Genomic DNA, 20,289 nt, shown 5'->3' with positions numbered 1-20,289 from the left:
CTCTCCCTACCCCATTGCGTCTTTCTGCATGCCCGCCTTCCTGTGCATTGAGGATATGCTCTCCACCCCTGGTCTAGTTCATGCCATCCGCCTTTCGTCCTCGTCCTTGTCCTCATCCTCCGCACTCTCCCTGCCCGGCGGCTCTGCTCTTTCTTCTTCATTGGCATGAGCTAGACTAGGGGTGGAGAGCGAGACAGACAGAGAGTCGCTTTTGCATCTAGGCTGCTGACACCAAAGCTGCATTCCACTTGGCAGAGCCGCCAAAGGGTGGAGGACGTGCACGCCATCCTGACTCACACCATGGGGGGGGGAGAGAGAGAGAGAGAGAGAGAGAGAGAGAGAGAGAGAGAGAGAGAGAGAGAGAGCTCTATCTGTTTGCTTCTACCTGCTCCTCTGTTGACATGCCTGTTCGGCTCGTCCATTGCGCAGACAGCATGCCCCCCTGTGTTTCACTTTCCAAATAGAGGCGGCGCCCTGATCTTCGACAGGTGTCACCGAGCCAGGGTGCCACATAATTCTTGTTCTTCTTCTTCTTCTTCTCTCTCTCTCTCTCTCTCTCCTACTCCTATACGTGCCTTCTCTTCCCCTTGTCTCCTATTGCGAGCATCTGTGCAGATTCCTATTAAAAGAAACGAAAAAAAGATTGTAGTAACATACTAGTTAGTTCTTTTTATTTCACCTTTCATTTCACAACTTCACATTTCTATTAGACGGCTATACTGATCAAGTTTCCTCCTCACAAAGAAGAAAATCGAAAATACTAGCAAAATTTTTGAGATTTGCAAAAGTTTTGGACTACTTTCTCACATATTTCATTGGTTTTTATTCCGTTTACTATGGTTTGCAGCTAGCTAGTCTTGATTTTCAGTCAGCTCAAGACTAAGCTGAGGCAATCCTTTCCCAAACACTGATACCAATTTAATTCAACCTAACAATTTTATCACTTTCTTATTGTTTTTGAAAGCCGTCGTGACTCTTTCACTTGTTTAAAATAAGATGTCTTTGGTGTGTAATGCTTGCCCGCCCATCCCTAAAAGTGATAGGCAGGTGCTGATGTGGTGTGTATCCAGCCTAATACTACTAACTATCGTGTGCAAAGTATTAAATTTGGGTCATTAGGCAAAGCAACACGATAACTAGTATAAAAATGCATTGTCACTTTTCTAGCTACGAGAACACTATAATTCTCAGAGTTCGGATTGCCACAACGAACAGCTCACTTATGATGCAGACTCGCAAATAAAGACGAAGGAACCACATACACATACACACACACACAGAGAGAGAGAGAGAGAGAGTCGCGAATCCTGTTCCCTTCTGATCGATTGGGACCTGGCGGCATTCCTGCGATTGAAAGCTCAGGGAACCAACGAACGCAGGCGCGCCCCCCTGCGCACAAATTCGAGAGAGAGAGAGAGAGAGAGAGAGAGAGAGAGAGAGAGAGAGAGAGAGAGAGAGTCACTTTTGAACAGAGCTTCCAGACTCCAGAGATATAGCAACTTTGCTGATGCCTCATCTGGGCATCCTTCTGCAGTCTTAAGCTTCTCCATGCAGGTACTCCCTTTTTTTGGTAATCACTTTTTCTCATTCTGCGGCCCATACTACTCCCCATCCTTATGATAAGGATTGAAATGCTGCATCGTTCATGCCACTCACATTGTTCAAGCCGATATTCTCTGTAGTAAAAATTTGGCTATGCACACTCATTTTGTACGTAGCAGTCTGTTTCCATGTTCTACATCATCAGAGTCACGCACCAATCAACAGTCATCTCAGGAGCTGTAACAAGAGCAAGGTGCTTAGGTAAGCTTCCAAGGTTCAGCAGCTTTGCATCTTACATTTTGGTTCTAACTTGGCAGGAACCCTTTTGCGCTTTTAGGTCTACCTGTGTTTTTATTATTACCAATTTTTTTCCGTCTGGTTCACTTTCATAAATTTCTGCAACAGATAATGATTTTCATCACATTTAAAAGAAAAAACCACAAGAACCCACTTCCGCTCCAGTGGCTTTGGTTTGCTTGCATACTCACCATGGGGACTCGTATTAGCTATGAAGTCATCAGCCTTGAGACACGCCAGAGCATTTCTTAGTGAAAGGCTTGAATTGGTGTGTAATTTTTGTCTTGTGTTTTTATCATATTGCCCATGTCCAACTCTTTCTTTCTTTTTAGGCTTTGATATATGAAGTACTTTGCACTTCAAGGCCAATGAATTGCTGCAGTAGTATCTTCGTAGAAGAAGCATAAACAAGTTGGTTGCATGGGTTATCATGTTCCGAGCAACCCTTTGCCTGAAGGGTCTCCTTTCAGCTCTTCTGAATATGACGAGATCTGGAGAGATGCTGAAGAGAAAAATTCAGTCCTTTTAAATCGAATTCAACCCTCCAAATACTCTGAAGAATGCAGGAAAGATGTCATCAACTATGTCAAGTCACTTCTGGAAACCGAGATTCGCTGCAAGGTTTAACTAAGTTTGTGCGGTTTTTGGAAGCAAAATAATTTAGTGTTGCATTACATCGAGTGTTTGAGAACTAAATGTGTTTCAATTAATCTTATTTTGTAGGTCTTCTCGTTTGGGTCTGTTCCATTGAAGACTTACTTACCAAATGGTGATATAGATCTCACAGCTATAGGTTCTCCTCCACAGCGTGATCAGAAACATCATGCTTGGGCTGAAGCAGTGTGCGAGGTGCTTGAACGTGAAGAGCGTATTCATGTCAAGGAGGTGAAATGCATTCATGCCGAGGTTTGGGTCTCTCTCTCTCTCTTCCCCCCCCCCCCCCCCCCCCCCCCCCCCCCCCCCCCCCCCCCCCCCCCCCCCCCCCCCCCCCAATTCCTTGTTAGCTACAAAGAGATTATGAGTCATGTAAGTGCTACACTAGGATATGAAATCTTTGCCGACGTTTCTCATCAACATACTTTTTATACCAGTCGTGAGCTTGTTGAACATTTTGACGAGTCAGTTTCAGCATTTCCATAAGGTCTTGGATGAAATCCTTGACCTGCTGAAGCTTTTCAGTTGCCAACTCCACTCTAACTGGTGACCTACGTTTAAACAAAAAAAGAAAAAGTCCTTTGCCCCTTATTTTCATTATATATTCTCAATGACCAATTGATAGTATACTGACTCCTCCATTATACATTCATTATACATAGTCACTCATTATATACAATTGAAAAAAGCCACTCGTTATATATTCTCAATGACCAATTGATAGTAGTACAATGCCTCCACCAATTTGACAATGAGGGGGGCGCTATAAGCGGCTGGTCACTTGAACATGTGGTGAATCACTGCATTGAATACCAATGCTGAACTGAAACAACAAATTGAACTTGAAAGGTGGAGTTCCCCTCTCAGTTCTTGTCCCTCAACAGGCGCCGCTTGTGGGAAATGTTTTTTATTTAAATGAACAATCGTTGTAACAATTGCTTTTTGAACAACCACTTTGTGAGACTACTCACATCATTTGAGCTTGAAAATGGATCCATGGCCTTCAATTTATAGGGTGAGGGGACCCAAAAGCTACTAAAAGCATGTGCTATTACACCGTGCTCCGAGAAACAACGTGGGTACATGGGATATAGCCTTGCTGTGGGATTGAAAGTAGTTATGGGTGATGGTGGTAAAGAACTAGTGTAGGTTGTAGCGGGTTTTCCTTTGTGATCGTGCAAAAATAACCTCCCATAATGAAGATTGTGGAGTGAGTAGTAGGGACAAGACACCGATAAAGTAAAGAAAACTTCTGGAATTGTATAGTACGGCAAGTTGAAGTGAGTAGTACATGGTCCATTGGGAATTGGTGGAGGAGATGGAACAGGAGGATTAGGTGGAATAGGTGCCCCTGTACAATTTGGGGGTTGGGGTTGGGAAGAATGTACTTCTCGGTACCCTAGAATATCACTGTCCAGAGGTAAACTGTTTGAAGTTGGCGTATCAAATTAATTAAATAAGCATGATCCAAGTAAGTTGTCGCGGGAGTCTCCGGAGTGAGAGGGTTCTGAGAGTTTCCATTGGTTTTCTTTGTTGAAGTCGGATTAGGGTTAGCCTTCATCGTAGGTGATTGTTCCTACCATGTCTGGTGTGCATTCCGTCTTCTCCACTTTAGTCAATGCGACAAAACTCCTTGGCTTTTAAGTGGCCATCTATCAGTCTGGTGTAGGTGACTATTCGGCGTGCTTCCATTCTTCATGTGAGTCATATGGCAAGAGCCATAGAGACTTCCTTAGCGTTCAACATGCCATCCGGCATCACGTGCCAACGGGAAAGAACAGACTGAAAACTTTAAGCACTTCAAATAACAACTGAACTGAAAGAGATGCACGACACACGAGATGGGGAATGGCGGAGTTCCACCCCAAGAGAGCACTGGCTTGAAACCTTGACGCCCTTTTGGTATTTTCTTATATTGCTGCAACTCAGTACAAGCCGGTACTTAGTCCTCTGCACTCCCACGCGGAGACGTGCCAGAGACTGAGCCCATGGCACATATTTAAAGGCCCTTGGCCCCACGAAAAGAATTACATGAAAAGCTTCAAGTTTCAGAAGCATATGGTCCCAAAAGTTGACGCCCAAATCTGCCAGCGCGCTTCACGAAAATCTGTACAATTGCCACGTCATCAACGCAAAACACGGAATTTCGCACACGTGCCACATCAGCACCCTGCATAGCAATTCGCTGGCTTCCGTACAATTCCCACGTTATCACCTTTTACGTGTCTGTGTGAGTGGGGTTCTGCTTTATTTTATTATCTTTAGGTCCCTTGGGCCCCATCGGACGGGGTCCCATAAGTTTGTAAGAACTTCTGTTGCTTCTTCTTTTGCTGCTTCTAGGATTTAGGCCCCTTGGCTGGGATTTGCAGGTTGGCTCTGTTCTTCAGGGGCTTGACACACCAACAGTTTGTGACATGTATCCCCTCTCCTCCATCTAAGTTACAATGGTAAGAACCTTGTCGTCTTCCCGTGGCTCCGACAATCTTGGAGTGCGTTGGTCTCATGGTCCTAAACCAAGCTCGTGTAGGTGATCGTGTCTAGAGTGCATGACCTCTTCTTTACATGAGTTAGGATGGCAAGATTGCCTTGCTTTTGCAAGGCCATCTATCAAGCTGTTGAAGGTGATGGTGTCCAAGGTGCATCCCTTCACTTCAAGGAAACAAGAGCCTTGTCGTCTTTCTTCACCTTAGAGGCCATCTATTAGGCCGACGTAGGTAGTTTCCATCCTTCTCCATCAAAGTCCTCATGGCAAGAGCCAAATAAACTTCCTTGGTCTTCTACGTGCCATCAAGCAAATTGTTGTAGTTGGGATGCTTCCCCTCTTCTTAATTTGAGTTAGTATGGCAAAGGGCCTTGTAGACCTCCTCGGCCTTAAAAAGGACATTTAAGCCACATTTCCTTGAAGGAGTACATGCCACTTAAGCCACATTTCTTGAAGGTGTTCAGAGCCGTGCCACCAAGCCCTTTCATAGCATACCCTGTAATGAGGTTATCCCAAGACGCGACACTGCTAATGGTAAGTTCGTTGAACACTTCGTGTGCCTTAAAGGGCAAGTAGTTACATTTGACATACATATCACCAAGAGTGGCCCCAATGTGGAATTCAGCTTAAAGGCCATGTCTCGCGAGTTTTGCATGGTTTTCACTTCCTCTATGGATGTCCTTGTGTTAGGTGCAGCGGAATGAATGTTTGCGCTTTGCTCAAGATGAGTGCTCCGAACTGTGCTCAAGGTTCCTTTTCATTCTTATGGAAGGTAGAGCCTTCCGTTCTTAATGAGAGAATGCTATGATCACAAACAAAGTGAATGGACACTGTGCGTGCAAGTGTATGAGATTGAGAGATAGAGAGAGAAGAGAGATACGATACCAGAGACGTTGTAAAACCCTCCTCCGAAGGCCCCACTCTCGTCGGCGAGAGTGGTCTACTTATGATTGCACAATCTGGTACAAATGAAATGCATGAGACTGATGCAAGTCTAGGCTATGTCGACGGTGATGACGAAGTCGACCTAAGGGCTGAAATCTGCAATCTTTCTACTGTTTTCCAAAAACGCTATGGGTTGGAATCTGCTGCGGGTCCAAAAACACTGATTTTTGGGACTGTTTTCTGTGGGTCTTTGTCGCTGAAATTCTGCAGGTTGAGGGCTGAAAACTGAGGTTCCTAAAGGCTGAAAACTGATGGTTTTTCCGGGCCGAATCTGCTACTCCTTAGGGCTGATCTTGATGGTCTTCTGATGCTGAAAATCGTTGCATTGCTGCATACTGCTGGAATCCAAAAACGGTAGGGAAAGCTTCTGTCAAAAATGCTAGGCTGATGGTAACCAAAAACGCTAGCTCCTGTGGGATGCGGCGGGAGGATCTGATGCAAAAATGCGAATGCTGAGGATTGCTGGCGATGGTGTAGATCTGGAAAACGCTAGGCAATGATTGATGCAAAAATGCCAGGCTGGTGCAGTTTCCAAAAACGCTAGTGGAAGGGGGATCTGCTGCTTGGAGGGAAGGTCCACCAAGGCTTGGTCTTGCTGAGAAGTTACCTGCTGAGCTTGGCTCCTGTTGCCTCTTTTGCCAAATAGTGCTAGTTTAGGTTTGCTTATATACAAACTTACTCAATTTGCCCTACCTACTTTCCAACAAAAGTCGCTTAAAAATCTAAGTGAAAAATGTCAAAAATAGGGAAAATAAGCTAAAATCACTGGAAAATTCCCTTGAAGGATTCTGATGGATTCTAATGGGAATGCTTATGATCATGCTGTGTGCAACCAGAGGATATGCATCTACACTAAGTGATTGGGCATGCACGGTCTACGAATAGCTCACAAAAGTGCCAAATCACTTCTAATCTAGACTGACTGGACTGACTGAACCCTTGTCGTGCTGTAGCTTGTCCACGGACACATAGGGTTGGATGTGTCACGTGACATCCCCTCCTTTTCAAAGTGAGGTACTGGTACCGAACTGTATGGCATCGAGGGAGATCGCCAATAGCATCCGGAATCCTGGAAGGGACTCTTCTCTGGTCCACTCTGATGTGTGGGTCGTGTGGTACTTGAACTTCATAAAGGTTTGCAACACTTGCTTCTTTGGGCCGCGCCGAAAGCGACACAAAGTCTTTTGTGGCTCCTTCAATGCTTCAACTTCGTCGAGAGTCAATCTTCTTTCTTCTTCAAGAATCTCCATGGCTGAAAATTCCTGAAACCATTTCCAACACAAAAACATGAACATACCCATTCCATGTAAAGTGAGTGGAAAAAAGCTTGTCTTCCTCAAAGACTGTGCATGCAATGTAGATGAACCAATAGACAGAGTGCTAAACCGTTCACCACAACACGCAAACAATGAGATCGAATCTTTCTCTTATGATCTAGAGCAATCAACTGTGGCAATTCTCAATGGAAATGTCCATGCTTGGTGCTCATACTTTCATGTGCTTGTTCTATGAATGTGTCATGCCAAGGAAGAGACATGGAATGTGACTTACTTACATACATACTTTTCAGCTTTTCATGAACAATCCGCATACATTCGTGCTCATCCATGAGTGAAATGTGCTCAATGTACAATATGTCATGCCTAGGAAAAGGGATCACATAAAGACGCTGACTAAAATACAGGAAACGATCACGAATGGAACACTCGAACAATGCGTGCGTATCAATCATGCGAACACATAATACTTCCTGTAATGGTTCTTGGGACCTAGGCTCAAGAGACAAGATCGGTTCTTCCTGAGAGGGTTCTTTCTGAGGGGGTTCTGTGGACCTCGACTCGAGAGCCAAGATCGGTTCGTCATGATTGATCGAATCTGCAACGAGATTAGCTTCGCTAGAAAAAGCATTCACGAACTCATTCTTCTTGTGAACAACCACATCTTCTTCATGCAAATCATCATGCTTGATCATGCAAATCATCATGCTTGTCATTGTCAACCAAATCATCATGCAAATCATTGTCATTCAAATCATCATGCTTATCATAATCATGCAAATCATGTGTGTCATGCTTTGGAGAAGAAGAGACTGAGAGAGTCTCCTTTTCCCGAATCTCTTGCATCTGTGCCTGAACTTGAGAAAAGAGTCGCAAGAATTCTTTCATGTGTTGGTCGCTCTTTTCTTTGATGGCTTTGTTTTGGCGATCAAATTCTGCTTGTCTTGCTTTGTTCTCGTGATCAAATTTGGCTTGAGTTTCTTTTTCTTCCAAGTCGTACTGACGCTCTATGGATTCCATTCTTGCATCGTATTCACGATCTATGGTTGCATTCTTTCTTCGTAGTCACGATCTATGGCTGCCCTTCTTTCTTCGTGTTACTTTCTTTCTGCTTCTCTTTCTTCGCGTTCTAACTTTCTTTCCTGAAACTTTTGATCCAACTCCTCCATAGGAGTTAATGCAATTCTTGGCGTAGATGGTGAAGGGGGAGGGTCGGAAAAACCTCCTGGTGGGGAAAATTCTTCTTCGCCTCTCTCATGCTCATCACCTCCAAGCGAAGTATCCATTCCGCTTCAAGTGATGACCATCCACTGAAGTCGTGGGTTCTTGTGGTCTTGGTTTCTTAAGTTCACGAGGAACTTGGGTTCTTGGGTTCTTGGGGTTCTTGAGGTCTTGAGGTTCTTGCGGGTCTTGAGGTTCTTGAGGTTTTCTTTTGCTTGCAAATCGTGTTTGAGAAGGATCTTCTCTTCACCCGAGTTCTACTCCTTTCCGCGGGCGCACCCCTTGGCGGCCTTGCGCTCACACCAAGGTTGCTTTTTCCCACCTCACATCGATTGGCCAGCCGCCAAGTGCATGGTCCGCTCTCAATGAGTGAAAAGAGACACAAGGGGAGGCTAGACAAGCCCTTCTTTCTTGGGATTCCTGTCACTCTTAAAAACACGATTAGGAATCGACACACCCAAGCGAACTTGGGTTCGTGCGACCTCAACAAGCAAAAAAAATTCTGTGGTTCTTGTGGTTTTGTCCTTGAGTGATACAGAACACTGCCAAAGCTCTGATACCAATGTTAGGTGCAGCGGAATGAATGTTTGCGCTTTGCTCAAGAGGAGTGCTCCGAAGTGTGCTTAAGGTTTCTTTTCGTTCTTATGGAAGGTAGAGCCTTCCGTTCTTAATGAGAGAATGCTATGATCACAAACAAAGTGAATGGAGACTGTGCGTGCAAGTGTATAGGACCGAGAGATAGAGAGAGAAGAGAGATACGACACCAGAGACGTTGTAAAACCCTCCTCTGAAGGCCCCACTCTTGCCGGCGAGAGTGGTCTACTTATGATTGCACAATCTGGTACAAATGAAATGCATGAGACTGATGCAAGTCTAGGCTATGTCGACGACGACGACGGTAACGACGAAGTCTACCTAAGGGCTGAAATCTGCAATCTTTCTACTGCTGTCCAAAAACGCTATGGGCTGAAATCTGCTGCAGGTCCAAAAACACTGATTTTTGGGACTGTTTTCTGTGGGTCTTTGTCGTTGAAATTCTGCAGGTTTAGGGCTGAAAACTGAGGTTCCTAAAGGCTGAAAACTGATGGTTTTTCCGGGCCAAATTTGCTACTTCTTAGGGCTGATCTTGATGGTCTTCTGATGCTGAAAATCGCTGCATTGCTGCATAGTGCTAGAATCCAAAAACGGTAGGGAAAGCTTCTATTAAAAACGCTAGGCTGATGGTAACCAAAAACGCCAGCTCCTGTGGGATGCGGCGGGAGGATCTGATGCAAAAACGCCAATGCTGAGGATTGCTGGCGATGGTGCAGATCTGGAAAACGCTAGGCAATGATTGATGCAAAAACGCCAGGCTGGTGCAGTTTCCAAAAACGCTAGTGGAAGGGGGATCTGCTGCTTAGAGGGAAGGTCCACCAAGGCTTGGTCTTGCTGAGAAGTTGCCTGCTGAGCTTGGCTCCTGTTGCCTCTTCTGCCAAATAGTGCTAGTCTAGGTTTGCTTATATACAAACTCAATTTGCCCTACCTACTTTCCAACAAAAGTCACTTAAAAATAATAGGTGAAAAATGTCAAAAATAGGGAAAATAGGCTAAAATCACTGGAAAATTCCCCTGAAGGATTCTGATGAAAATGCTTATGATCATGCTGTGTGCAACCAGAGGATATGCATCTACACTAAGTGACTGGGCATGCACGATCTACGAATAGATTCACAAAAGTGCCAGATCACTTCTAATCTAGACTGACTGGACTGATTGAACCCTTGTCGTGCTGTAGCTTGTCCACGGACACATAGGGTTGGATGTGTCACGTGACACCTTGAGTTTTGTACATGCAGGGAGTGCAAGAATGAAGGTATGGTTGTTAGAATGGACAAACTTATGCTGCATTTGGGCATGAAGGGAAAGAGCCCCCTCTAGCTTGTCTTGCTTGACATAAGCCTGCAATGAGAGTTTTAGAGGCCTTGCTCGTCGCTTTGACTGTTCTAATGTGCAGCGGAAGTGATTTATGGTGAATGCTCAAGACAAGTGCTCAATGCGTACTCAAGGTTCCTTTTATTGCATGAGAGAGTTTCTTTTACTTTGTGAGAAAGATGTGCAATAGATTAGAGAGAGAAGAGAAGATATTGTTAGTGAAGGTTCTATGAGTGATAGAGAGAGAAGAAGACTAACACCGGATGCGCCCCCCCCCCCCCCCACCCCCCCCAAAAAAAAAAAAAACCCCCACCCCACTATTGCTAGAGAGGTATTTGCTTTAGATTGCACAGATGCTAATACAATGGTCCTAGATGCTAAGATGCTGACGGGATCTTGTGGTGGATGCTTGGATTTGCGAGGCTAAGGGTTGAAATTGAAAATGCTAAGTATGTTGACTTGGATTTGCGATGGTACGGTGAGGCGAAGGATGAAATCTGGAATTGCTGATGATATGGGCTATCTGCAAAAAACGCAAGGGTGCTCCTTCCCATGTGGCGAGGATCTATTAGCGCCAAGGGTTTTGAGGCAAATCATTAGTGCTGATGTTGAAAAACTATGAGTCTCAGTTGCAAAAACGCCAGGGGTTTTGATGGCTGGAAACGCGAGAGGGCTGAGGTATTGCTGTACTGCTGGCACTGAAGCAAATGGGAGCCAAGGGCTGCTTATATAGCCCTTGAAAGCTAGGTCGAGAAGTAGCAAGGCCAGAAGGCACCCCACGACTTGTAACTGTTGGCTAAATGTCACTTAATAATAAATTTTATAACCTATTGATAAGAGATGATTCATATGCAGGTACTACCTAGGCCTAATACTAATACTTCTATATGGGAACACTCCTCAGTGCCTACACCTAGCAAACACTTGTGCTTATGTGCAATCAGAGGGTATGCAACTAATCTAAAGCTCTTGGACATGCACGTCCTGCGTACAGGCTCACAAGGGTGCTAGAACACTTCCTAGGCTGTCCTAACCCCTAGAAATAGGAATTAGCTTGTCCACATGCAAATAGGGTTAGGTGTGCACGTGACAATTGCTTTGGATCACACATAACACATCGAACACATGGTGAGCATCACAAAGGCTTCTAGCTTTTGCCACATAGGCACAAGGTGTATGCACAAAGGTGTTTGCAGTTCAAGTCCGCTTCTGAGTATGCATCCAAGCAGATGGTGGGCCTACTCAAGGTTTCTTTCTTGTTTGCATGGTGCAGTAGACTGATTGAGGTTGTCAGCAGAAAAGTCCTTGTTCCAAAGAAGACAGAACCTCCGGCAAGCTCAACATGGCAACTCTTTGCCAACGTTGGGCTGCACATGGAAAAACCGGTAAGGAGTGAAATTTGAGCCTGTGCAGCTTTTCTTTGTCGAGCACTGTTTATCACCCATTTTGTGCATCGCTTAAAATAGAGTAGATTTTGAGCGCCTCAATAGACTTTTGGGAAGCCAATCACATGTTGCCAAGTGGCATCGCTCTCTATGCAACATTCTCACAATTGCTAGTACACAATCAAGGTAAAGAAATGGCAACGTTTATTTTTTGTGCACTCTACAAGCTAACCCTAGTTGCTTTAGCTATGTTAATACCCTAAAGGACCACGGGAATAGCAACTTTTTTCATACAAAAACTTTCTCTTGAGTTGCATTGTCTCGCCGAAAGCAGTTACGATGCTTTTAGAAGCAATATTTACGTGTCATGCTTTTCTTTTGACTCATTCCACAAGTCATAAGTTAAACTTGCTGACTATGCTTGACTTATTATTTTGAGGACTTGGAATTCTCTACTCCTCCAGCATGAGGAATATTTCCTATATCTCAACTTCGATAGCACCTCAAGTAAGTGAGACAAATGAAAGAAAATGTGGCAGAAGAAAGCTATATCATCTTTATGTCAAAGTCGACGATGTGGAAGCGTAGAGCAATGGGGAGAATACACGCGAGAGAGAGAGAGAGAGAGAGAGAGAGAGAGAGAGAGAGAGAGAGAGAGAGAGAGAGAGAGAGAGAGAGAGAGAGAGAGAGAGGTAGTTATTGCTGAACTAACCAACCTTCAACAATAACCAACCTTGGCAATGAATTGATGATTATACAATGGGGGCTAGGTATACTTTTATAGTCACCTTAGCAAATTGCCCTACCTAGACTTTGACAAATAAGTAAAATAATAACCTTCAAGCCAAAAAAAATTTTGGGATCACATTGGGCTATTCACTTGAGATGCTATAACTTTAACACCCTCTTTGCAGTTCACAGTGGACATATGTAGGAAGACCAAGTCGATGAAGAAGCTACCATGGACGCTCTTATAGTGGTCCCTACTGGATACACCTCGGATTTGCTACCTCCAACTTTTGACCGTTGAAGAATGCCATCTTGATCAGTGTTTGCCTCATAGAAAATTGAATTTTAGACCACACTACATCCAAGAATCCCCATTCGTGAACTGTGAACACATCACGTCTAGACCTTTTAGACAATGGACTTTGAAACACATCCTGTCCATAATCCGGCCAACAACAATGAATTGGTGCACTCATCCATAGTGTTTTAGATACGTTTGATTGGTTCCTTGCTAGATGCATGTGCATTGAACTTCGACCCATGGCTCCAACACAAGGGTCCAAATCATTTGTAGGGAACTTAATTTTGCCCCTTTGCCGCTCACAAGCCTCTCTTTGACTGAAGCTAGTTGCGGGAACCGCCACTTGACTAGAAATCTGGCATCGTGGCCACTGTGGCCACCGCCACGTGTCATGCTGATCTCCTCTGTCAATTCTTGATCATCGTTGTCTCTGTCCAGCTTGCCTTTGCCTTTGTCCTCATGTGAGTTCCTTCTTTGCCTTAGGCTTTACATTCCCGAGCCAAACAAAGCGTCTTCTCGTATTGATAACAACGGCTCTTGGACCTCGTGGGTATTGAGGTAGCTAACTAAGCACTGGCATGGTCGACCTCATCAAGCTTGCCTTTGCCTCTGTCCTTAGTGCGAACTCGTGTATTTGCATTTGGCTGCACAATCCCGAGCCAAACAAATTGACAACTTCCTTGAAAACTTCTGTCGCGTATAGGCTGGGTGCTAGCCGGTCCACTTGCCATAGCCTTTAGTTGGTCTTGGTTCTTTATTGAAGGCGAGGTTGCGTGGGAACAAGCAATGGGGAACTTCCAAGATGCCATCCAAAGGGGCTCAAGGTCATTGCATTCCAAAATTCCATTGGAAGTCTAGGACCGCGAAATCAGTTCTTCCCTTGGAATATTAAAATGCAGTTGTTGGTCATCATGCACTTGCATCGGCCGCCATAAAGCCTTTTTTGCAAAGCGTCTCAAAAAACTCCAGAAGAAGCCATCCCAAAAATGCCCCATCTGGCCACCAATGTTGCTGGCGTTTCAAAAGGCAACCCGCAGGGGCTTATCAAAACGCACCTTCAACCGCTGCCTCCAAAGCTTCCCTCAATGCCTTCGCGTTTCAAACCGCTGTCCACTGCGTTTCAGAACGCTGTGCATTTGTTGCCTCCCGTCCACTAGCGCTACAAGACGGCGTTTCAAAATGCATGCAGCGATGGGCCCTTCAGGACCGGCATTTCAAAATGCTACTGGTGACGGTTTGGCAAGACGCCAGAATTTGCTTCTCAAAATGCTGCTTAGAGACGATGCCGAGGGAGCTCACAAACGTTGCCGGTCACAATGTGACCAAAAACACCGGTCTTCTTCTCCGCGGTGTCCTCGCGCACAATTACTGAGCACAAAGCTCTGATACCATGTCAAAGTCGACAATGTAGAAGCGTAGAGCAATGGGGAGGATGCGAAAGAGAGAGAGAGAGTCACTGCCGAACCAACCAATTTTGGCAATAATCTGATGTTTATACAATGGAGGCTGGATGTACTTATATAGTCACCTTAGCAAATTGCCCCACCCAGACTTTGACAAATAAGTAAAATAAATATCTAAAGCCAAAATAAATATTGGGATCACATTAGGCTATTCACTTGAGATGCTATAATTTTAACACTTTACAATTGGGGCATTTGGTATTCTGTATAAAATTGAATTGTTTTCTTTGTCGTCATATGTATACATAGTTGTGTATTAACCTTGTTTATGTGTCTTCAAGTGTAGAATATCGATTATTTAAGGTAACAGTCTAATCATTCCTCTCTTTGTTGTGTGTTGGACAGCAAGCATAATAATTTTTCAGAGTTTAGAGCATGTTCTCTCAAAGCAGTTGTGAACAGTCACGTGAAACTTGTATGCAGGTCCCAGTCGTCAAATGCTTAGTGGAAAATATTATTGTGGATATAACCTTCAATCAGCTAGGAGGTTTAAGCACCCTTTGTTTCTTAGAGGAGGTCAGGATGCATTTGCATAGTTTGCTTGCAGAAATTGTTGTCTGAAAGCTTTCTAAAAAAGAGTGCAATTCCGTGTGCTTGTCAGGTTGACAAGCTAATAGGACAAGATCATCTGTTCAAGAAAAGCATAATCCTTGTGAAAGCTTGGTGTTTTTATGAAAGTCGTATTTTAGGAGCACATTATGGGCTGCTTTCTACTTATGCTTTGGAGGTCTTAGTTTTGTATATATTCCAGGCTTACCACCGGTCTTTACGAGGACCATTTGAGGTACTTATGGTGTTTTTGGAAGCGTGTTCTTCTGATGTCCTTTTTCATTCCAACATTAGGTATCTGAGGCTTTGCATTTTTTTAGGTTCTTTACAGGTTTCTTCGTTTCTTTAGCAAGTTTGATTGGGAGCAGTTTTGTCTAAGCCCTTGGGGTCCTGTTCCACTTGGTTTGCTGCAGGATTTTGTTGGTGAGCACTGATTCACAAAACACACTTTCCTATCCAGATTCTTATAAGTTTTTTTTTCCCGCAACTGGTTATGCATAGTCAATTGGTTAACTGACCATGGTTCTTTTTAAACAGAGGTAATGCCCCCCAGTTGTGATGGAAATTTCTTGCTCAGTGACAAGTTTTTAAGGTCTTGTAGAGAAAAATATCGGACCCATTCTGAAAACAGTCAAGGAAAAACCTTTTCCCGGAAGTATATGAATCTAGTGGACCCTCTCCGCCCCTTCAATAATCTTGGAAGGAGTGTCAATAGTGGTAAGCATAGTTTACAGCCAGGAACAAAATGGAGTCGTTGCTGTTTAGTAAATTGACATGCCTTCTCTTTGATACTGTAGGCAGCCTTGTGAGAATGTTCAGAGCCTTCACATATGGGGCAGCACGGCTGGAGAAACTGCTGCAAAGCCCAAGCGAGCTTACCTATGAGAGTATAGCACTGTTCTTTCGGAATACGCAGAGCCATTGTGAAGGCCAGCGTCCAGATGCCGGTCTTTTTAGTTTTGGAGTCAGTAGTCTGCGTAATGGAAATCATGAGTTGACATCAAATGCCACTGAAACATCAGGCAAACTCAATCATATGGGCGGTTCCAATTTCTGGAATGCCAATGGAGCACACGGTGACAAAGCAGCATCTGATGATTTGTCATGTGCAAGCTTGCACGTGGATTTTGCCAAACAAAGCAATTCAGATGCAAGTTCAGTTGAAACAGCGGTCAAAAATGATAAAGCTAGTAGTCAAGAAGGCTTACCTGATCACAGACAGGAGGTATTAAGAACTGATCTTTATCTGAATGACGAGTATTTGGTCAACATTCAAGTCTCAAATGACTGCTCAGACCTGCTATCAAGTGAGCATATGCCTGGCCCAAAAAGTTCATGTATGGTATCTGAAGAAAGCAAGGTGGATGCTGATTCTCAGAAGTATTTGAGCAGCTCCACTAGTACACCTAAGGTCAATTCAACATCATCAGAAACAGCCTCTGTCAGTTCAGCAGAAGAACTTCCTTTCTATGAGCAAGAATTTTCATTTGAAGGTGAAAGTAGAGGTCACAGGCAGTTTGAGTACAGGGACACAGATGCTGACATCCTTGAGGGAAATCTTGACATGTACTTAGCAAATTTACATTCTGGATGGGCTTATCAAAGCAAGGTCACGTATGGAGACCCTCCCATAATTTCAGGGGGCTTTAGTTGGGGAGGCCCAGGAAGACCATCTCTTTTGCACAGTTCTAGGGGTAGGAATGTACCTATCCACAGTGGTGTTCCTTGTCTGCCAAATGGAGCTATTCTTGGGAGCCTTCCAAAGAGCCACAAAGGAACAGGGACCTTTTTCCCCAATTTGGTATGACTTACTCCTATACTTGTAATCAAGATTAATTTGTGTTATGTTGTTAAAGAACAGTATATATTGAAGACTGAAGTGGGCAATTGTTGTCTTATAGAACACCAACCTTGAGAGGGATAGACGTGTATATTCAAATGGTTTGAGAAGCTCACGAAGAACTATGGATTCTTTCAATTCAACTAATCAAAGTGTGGCATCGGCTTTCAAATCAAGGTCAAATGTCCCGAAAAGGCGTGATGGACAAAATAAAGTAAGATCTAAGAAAATCGGTGACCTCAAGGCAGTGGAAAATCATGAATTGGCTACAGAACTTGCCGTAATCGATAATGAGCATTCTCCAAGTGTGGACATTGGAGATGAGTTTACTGTTTCATGTGATAGACACAAGGACAGAGGCCGAGATGCAATAACACAGGACTTGCCATTGAGGTCTCTAGAGGTTTATACTGTTCCAGCCTCTTGCAGAAGTGGCAAAGGTATGTCTATCGAAAGCCTGGAATTTGGATCTTTTGGGCCAGGGTTCTTGGCTACAGGTGTACATAGTCTCTCTGAGCCCAAAGAGCACAGTGAATATGCTAGCCAGACTCAGTGCCTCCCCCCTCGTGACGGCCTTTTAGAATCAAGGGATATGTCCTCAAAAGCAGGATCTCACAACGATCAGCAGCAAAGGTAGGATGAAATTTCTATCTTCTCCTGTTTGTTATTTGCTCTTGATAAAACATGCTTGGTTTTCTTCGGTGTTTGATCTCTCAAACATATAGGATGCCTGAAACAGATGTGCTGATTCAATCTTGGAAGATGTGCTAGGCTTAGTGTCTTTCACTTTTAAGTATGAAGAAACTTGAAAAGCAGGGCCTCTCATGTTCTGTTAGCTTTTATTCTGGCATGTGGTTATTTTACATATTTAGTTTCTGTTTTTCATAATAGAAGCACTCCCTTCGTGTTTCTGTAGCTCTGCCTCTTCTCTTTTCATGGATTGAGTTTCCTGGGTCAGTGCTGAAGGCTTTATAATCTGTCTTGTACTATCCATTTTTTCTCTTATAAATGACCAGAACATTGGCATAGTTGTTCACATTTGATGATTGAAAACAATGCTCAGGCTAGTGCAGGCTTCCATGGTACTTGTGATGGCGTCTAATGGGCCACAAGAGGCGATCTGACATAAATGTAGGTAGTATACTCGGCCTTTATTGTGTTGTGGCCTTACGGGATGGCTCCTTGAAGCAAGTTGAGAACCAATTGTCTATTGTCTAGAATCCAGTCAAGTTGCTGATTGTTTCTAGACCCTGGTTGTCGTTGACCTTCCTGTAAAGCTTAAAAGCCTAAGCTTTAACTAGCCGTATTAAGGCCCTCTAATGCTTAAGCTTAAGCTGTAGACGTTTTCACCTAGCTATAAAGTTCAGCTTCAAGGTTCTTTGACAACTTATTTTGTGCAGTCTAAATTCGTGTTATGTAATTATCTCTGCATTGAATGAGTGCTCCAGGCAAGTTAGCAATTGATAACACAATGTGGACTCTTTCAAATTAAATCACTGTCAATGTATTCAATTCCTTTTCTTTTTGCAGTTTTTACTATCTGAAGGAGGAAGACTTTCCTCCTTTGGCTTAACTCAGTCCAAAGACAGCTGGATCTGAGACAGACTTTGCAAGGGCTGCATCAAGTATTTAAGAATTGTGCAATGAACTTTTCTTTTGGACCTTTCAAGCTTTGCAAGCCAAGAGCACAAAGAAGGGATCTGTCCATGCTTAATGAGCCAGATAAGGTGTGCGCTTGATTCCTCATCTGCAGTTCTCTTTAAAGCATGATGTATTTGCTCATTTTATCATGTAATTAGGTTAGTGTTATGCCGCTCGAGTATTGTTGGGTCTTCGTGGGGCAAGGAATGCTCTGAGAGCAGGCCCTTGAAAGACTTAAGTTTGTACAGCATCTTACCCTGGTTAACTAACCACTCAGATATTTAACGAGCTTGTATATACCTTTATACGATTACTAATACAAATGTCATGGTGAGAATTTTTCTGATTGCAGCTTCGAAAGAGTTATTTATTTTATTAATTGAGATTGAGGAGTGTATTTGACGTGCTATGGATGTATCATCTGGCCTTGGGGTAATGCTGTTATAAACTGAATGTTGTAGGAACAATTGACTCTCGTCTGTCTATGAGGGGTAAGGAGGAGTTTGATGGTTGTTATGTATGGTTCTCATGTTTGGATGCCACATGAAGGGTGATTATCTGAAGAGCCCGGTAAAAGTAAAAATGCATTATTAGGCAGCGCTCAAATGTTCTCCTCTTTTAACTGGTAATTGTTCTTTGAACATTTAACATGCTGGAGTAAAGAGCTGATGTCTAGTAGAATCTTGAGCTTCTCTATGCTCATTTTTTTGACACAAGTCACAAATGCAAATACACAGTTCTGTACTCTGTTGTCTCTCTTATATTTATTGATGTTTATGCGCGTATGATTCACTATGGACCTTGTTTACAGGGTGGTTAATCACCTTAGAATCTCCTAAGTTTCATCCCTTTCTATCACGATTTCCATCTGTTATTTGATTGGATCTTAGTGCGCATGGATTTACCTAGATTGATTGATGTGTGGGGATTGATTGTGCATTCTTGTTTCAGTAGTTTGATGTATATATGCTTACATGATCAGGGTGTGTAAAGTGCATCCATGCTTTAATTTGGTCGTCAACCCATGAAATAACAATATGTTTGGCATTACTGTGTGTAGTCATCCACTCTTTACAATTCCTTTAAAGTAAGGTGATAAAGTCTTGATGAGGTGGCAATGAACTATCTTTAACGGGAGATGAAATAGTGCGGCCCCATTATAGATCGACGCCGCCAAAATTCTCACAAGCTGTAGCCCATGGGGTTTTCAGCAAGTGCACTCACTGATTTGCAAAGACTGAAGATTTTTTTACAGAGAAGCTCGACGTGCTCTGATATTGAAGCTCTCAAGAGGATGGAAATTTTTAACGTACATCTCTCTGTTGACATCAAGCTGCGATGGACTGATTTGAGACACCAAGTCGCAAGCAAGCTGTCATGATTTTGCTTGATTGGTACCACGCTTGTTTCACAATGTTTTGTGCTATATGTGCATAGCTAGCTAGCTATCCTCTCAGATTACCCGAAGTCATAAAGGAAGATTCTATAAATCTACGTAGAAATGGTGCACAGCAGTTATGTCAATCGAGTTGGGTTCCCATTGATAGAGGGAGACGATTGAGATAGGTCTCTATCCCAACGAAATATAATGGAGCTTAAAATTTCTCATGAAGGAGAGGACCTCCACGTGTCACCCATTGCTTCACTTCAAAGAAAACCTTACAAAACATATATATGAAATACAAAAGTGCAGGGTAAGATTGTAGGAAATTAAAAGCCTTTCTACTTCACATAGAATAAATGTACTGGTCTAAATGCACATAGCATCAAAAAGGTAATTTTAGTGGAGACTTATTTATTGCAAACTTGATTTACATGAGATATAGTTGGCTTTGTCTTTTTTTCAAGATCAATATTGATATTTTTAAGAAATTTGTGCAAGTTTGTATATTTCTTTAAAAAGATCGAGGAAAACAAAAAGTTCACCTATCTATGCATTGACTTATATTTTGTATCTAGAGGACATGAATGCAAAGTGAAGGGGTCTTTATCCACATTATTGACCATGAGAGAGAGAGAGAGAGAGAGAGAGAGAGAGAGAGAGAGAGAGAG

The 20,289-nt window shown here is 43.3% G+C and overlaps 1 protein-coding gene across 5 annotated transcripts; it reads left to right on the top strand.

Moving 5' to 3' along the window:
* Positions 1-1,196: 1,196 nt before the first annotated feature.
* Positions 1,197-18,583, top strand: LOC147440314 (uncharacterized). Of its 5 annotated transcripts, XM_086530096.1 has the most exons (12): positions 1,197-1,554; positions 1,722-1,803; positions 1,948-2,107; positions 2,172-2,460; positions 2,563-2,745; positions 14,631-14,723; positions 14,809-14,991; positions 15,077-15,179; positions 15,294-15,473; positions 15,554-16,557; positions 16,658-17,229; positions 18,127-18,583. In XM_086530096.1, exons 4-12 carry the CDS (start codon positions 2,260-2,262, stop codon positions 18,167-18,169), a joined length of 2,562 nt encoding a protein of 853 aa, XP_086386222.1. In that variant the 5' UTR covers positions 1,197-1,554; positions 1,722-1,803; positions 1,948-2,107; positions 2,172-2,259; the 3' UTR covers positions 18,170-18,583. The 5 variants fall into 5 exon arrangements, with proteins under 5 accessions (XP_086386222.1, XP_086386223.1, XP_086386221.1 ...); XM_086530097.1 differs by lacking the exon at positions 1,722-1,803; XM_086530095.1 differs by having other exon boundaries at positions 1,197-1,803; positions 2,204-2,460.
* Positions 18,584-20,289: the final 1,706 nt, after the last annotated feature.

Source organism: Adiantum capillus-veneris, chromosome 15 (genome assembly GCF_014529385.1).
Source record: "Adiantum capillus-veneris isolate H3 chromosome 15, ASM1452938v2, whole genome shotgun sequence".
In the NCBI taxonomy this organism is placed as follows: domain Eukaryota; kingdom Viridiplantae; phylum Streptophyta; class Polypodiopsida; order Polypodiales; family Pteridaceae; genus Adiantum; species Adiantum capillus-veneris.
The sequence above is the reverse complement of the archived record's forward strand: the minus strand, read 5'-3'. Positions and strand labels throughout refer to the sequence as shown.

Excerpts from the sequence above, each read along its gene's own strand:
- LOC147440314 (XM_086530093.1), top strand. The coding sequence starts at position 2,260 with ATGGGTTATCATGTTCCGAGCAACCCTTTGCCTGAAGGGTCTCCTTTC. Across the intron at positions 15,180-15,293 it reads TTTGCTGCAGGATTTTGTTG|AGGTAATGCCCCCCAGTTGT; the intron begins GTGAGCACTGAT and ends CTTTTTAAACAG. Across the intron at positions 17,230-18,126 it reads CACAACGATCAGCAGCAAAG|TTTTTACTATCTGAAGGAGG; the intron begins GTAGGATGAAAT and ends TTCTTTTTGCAG.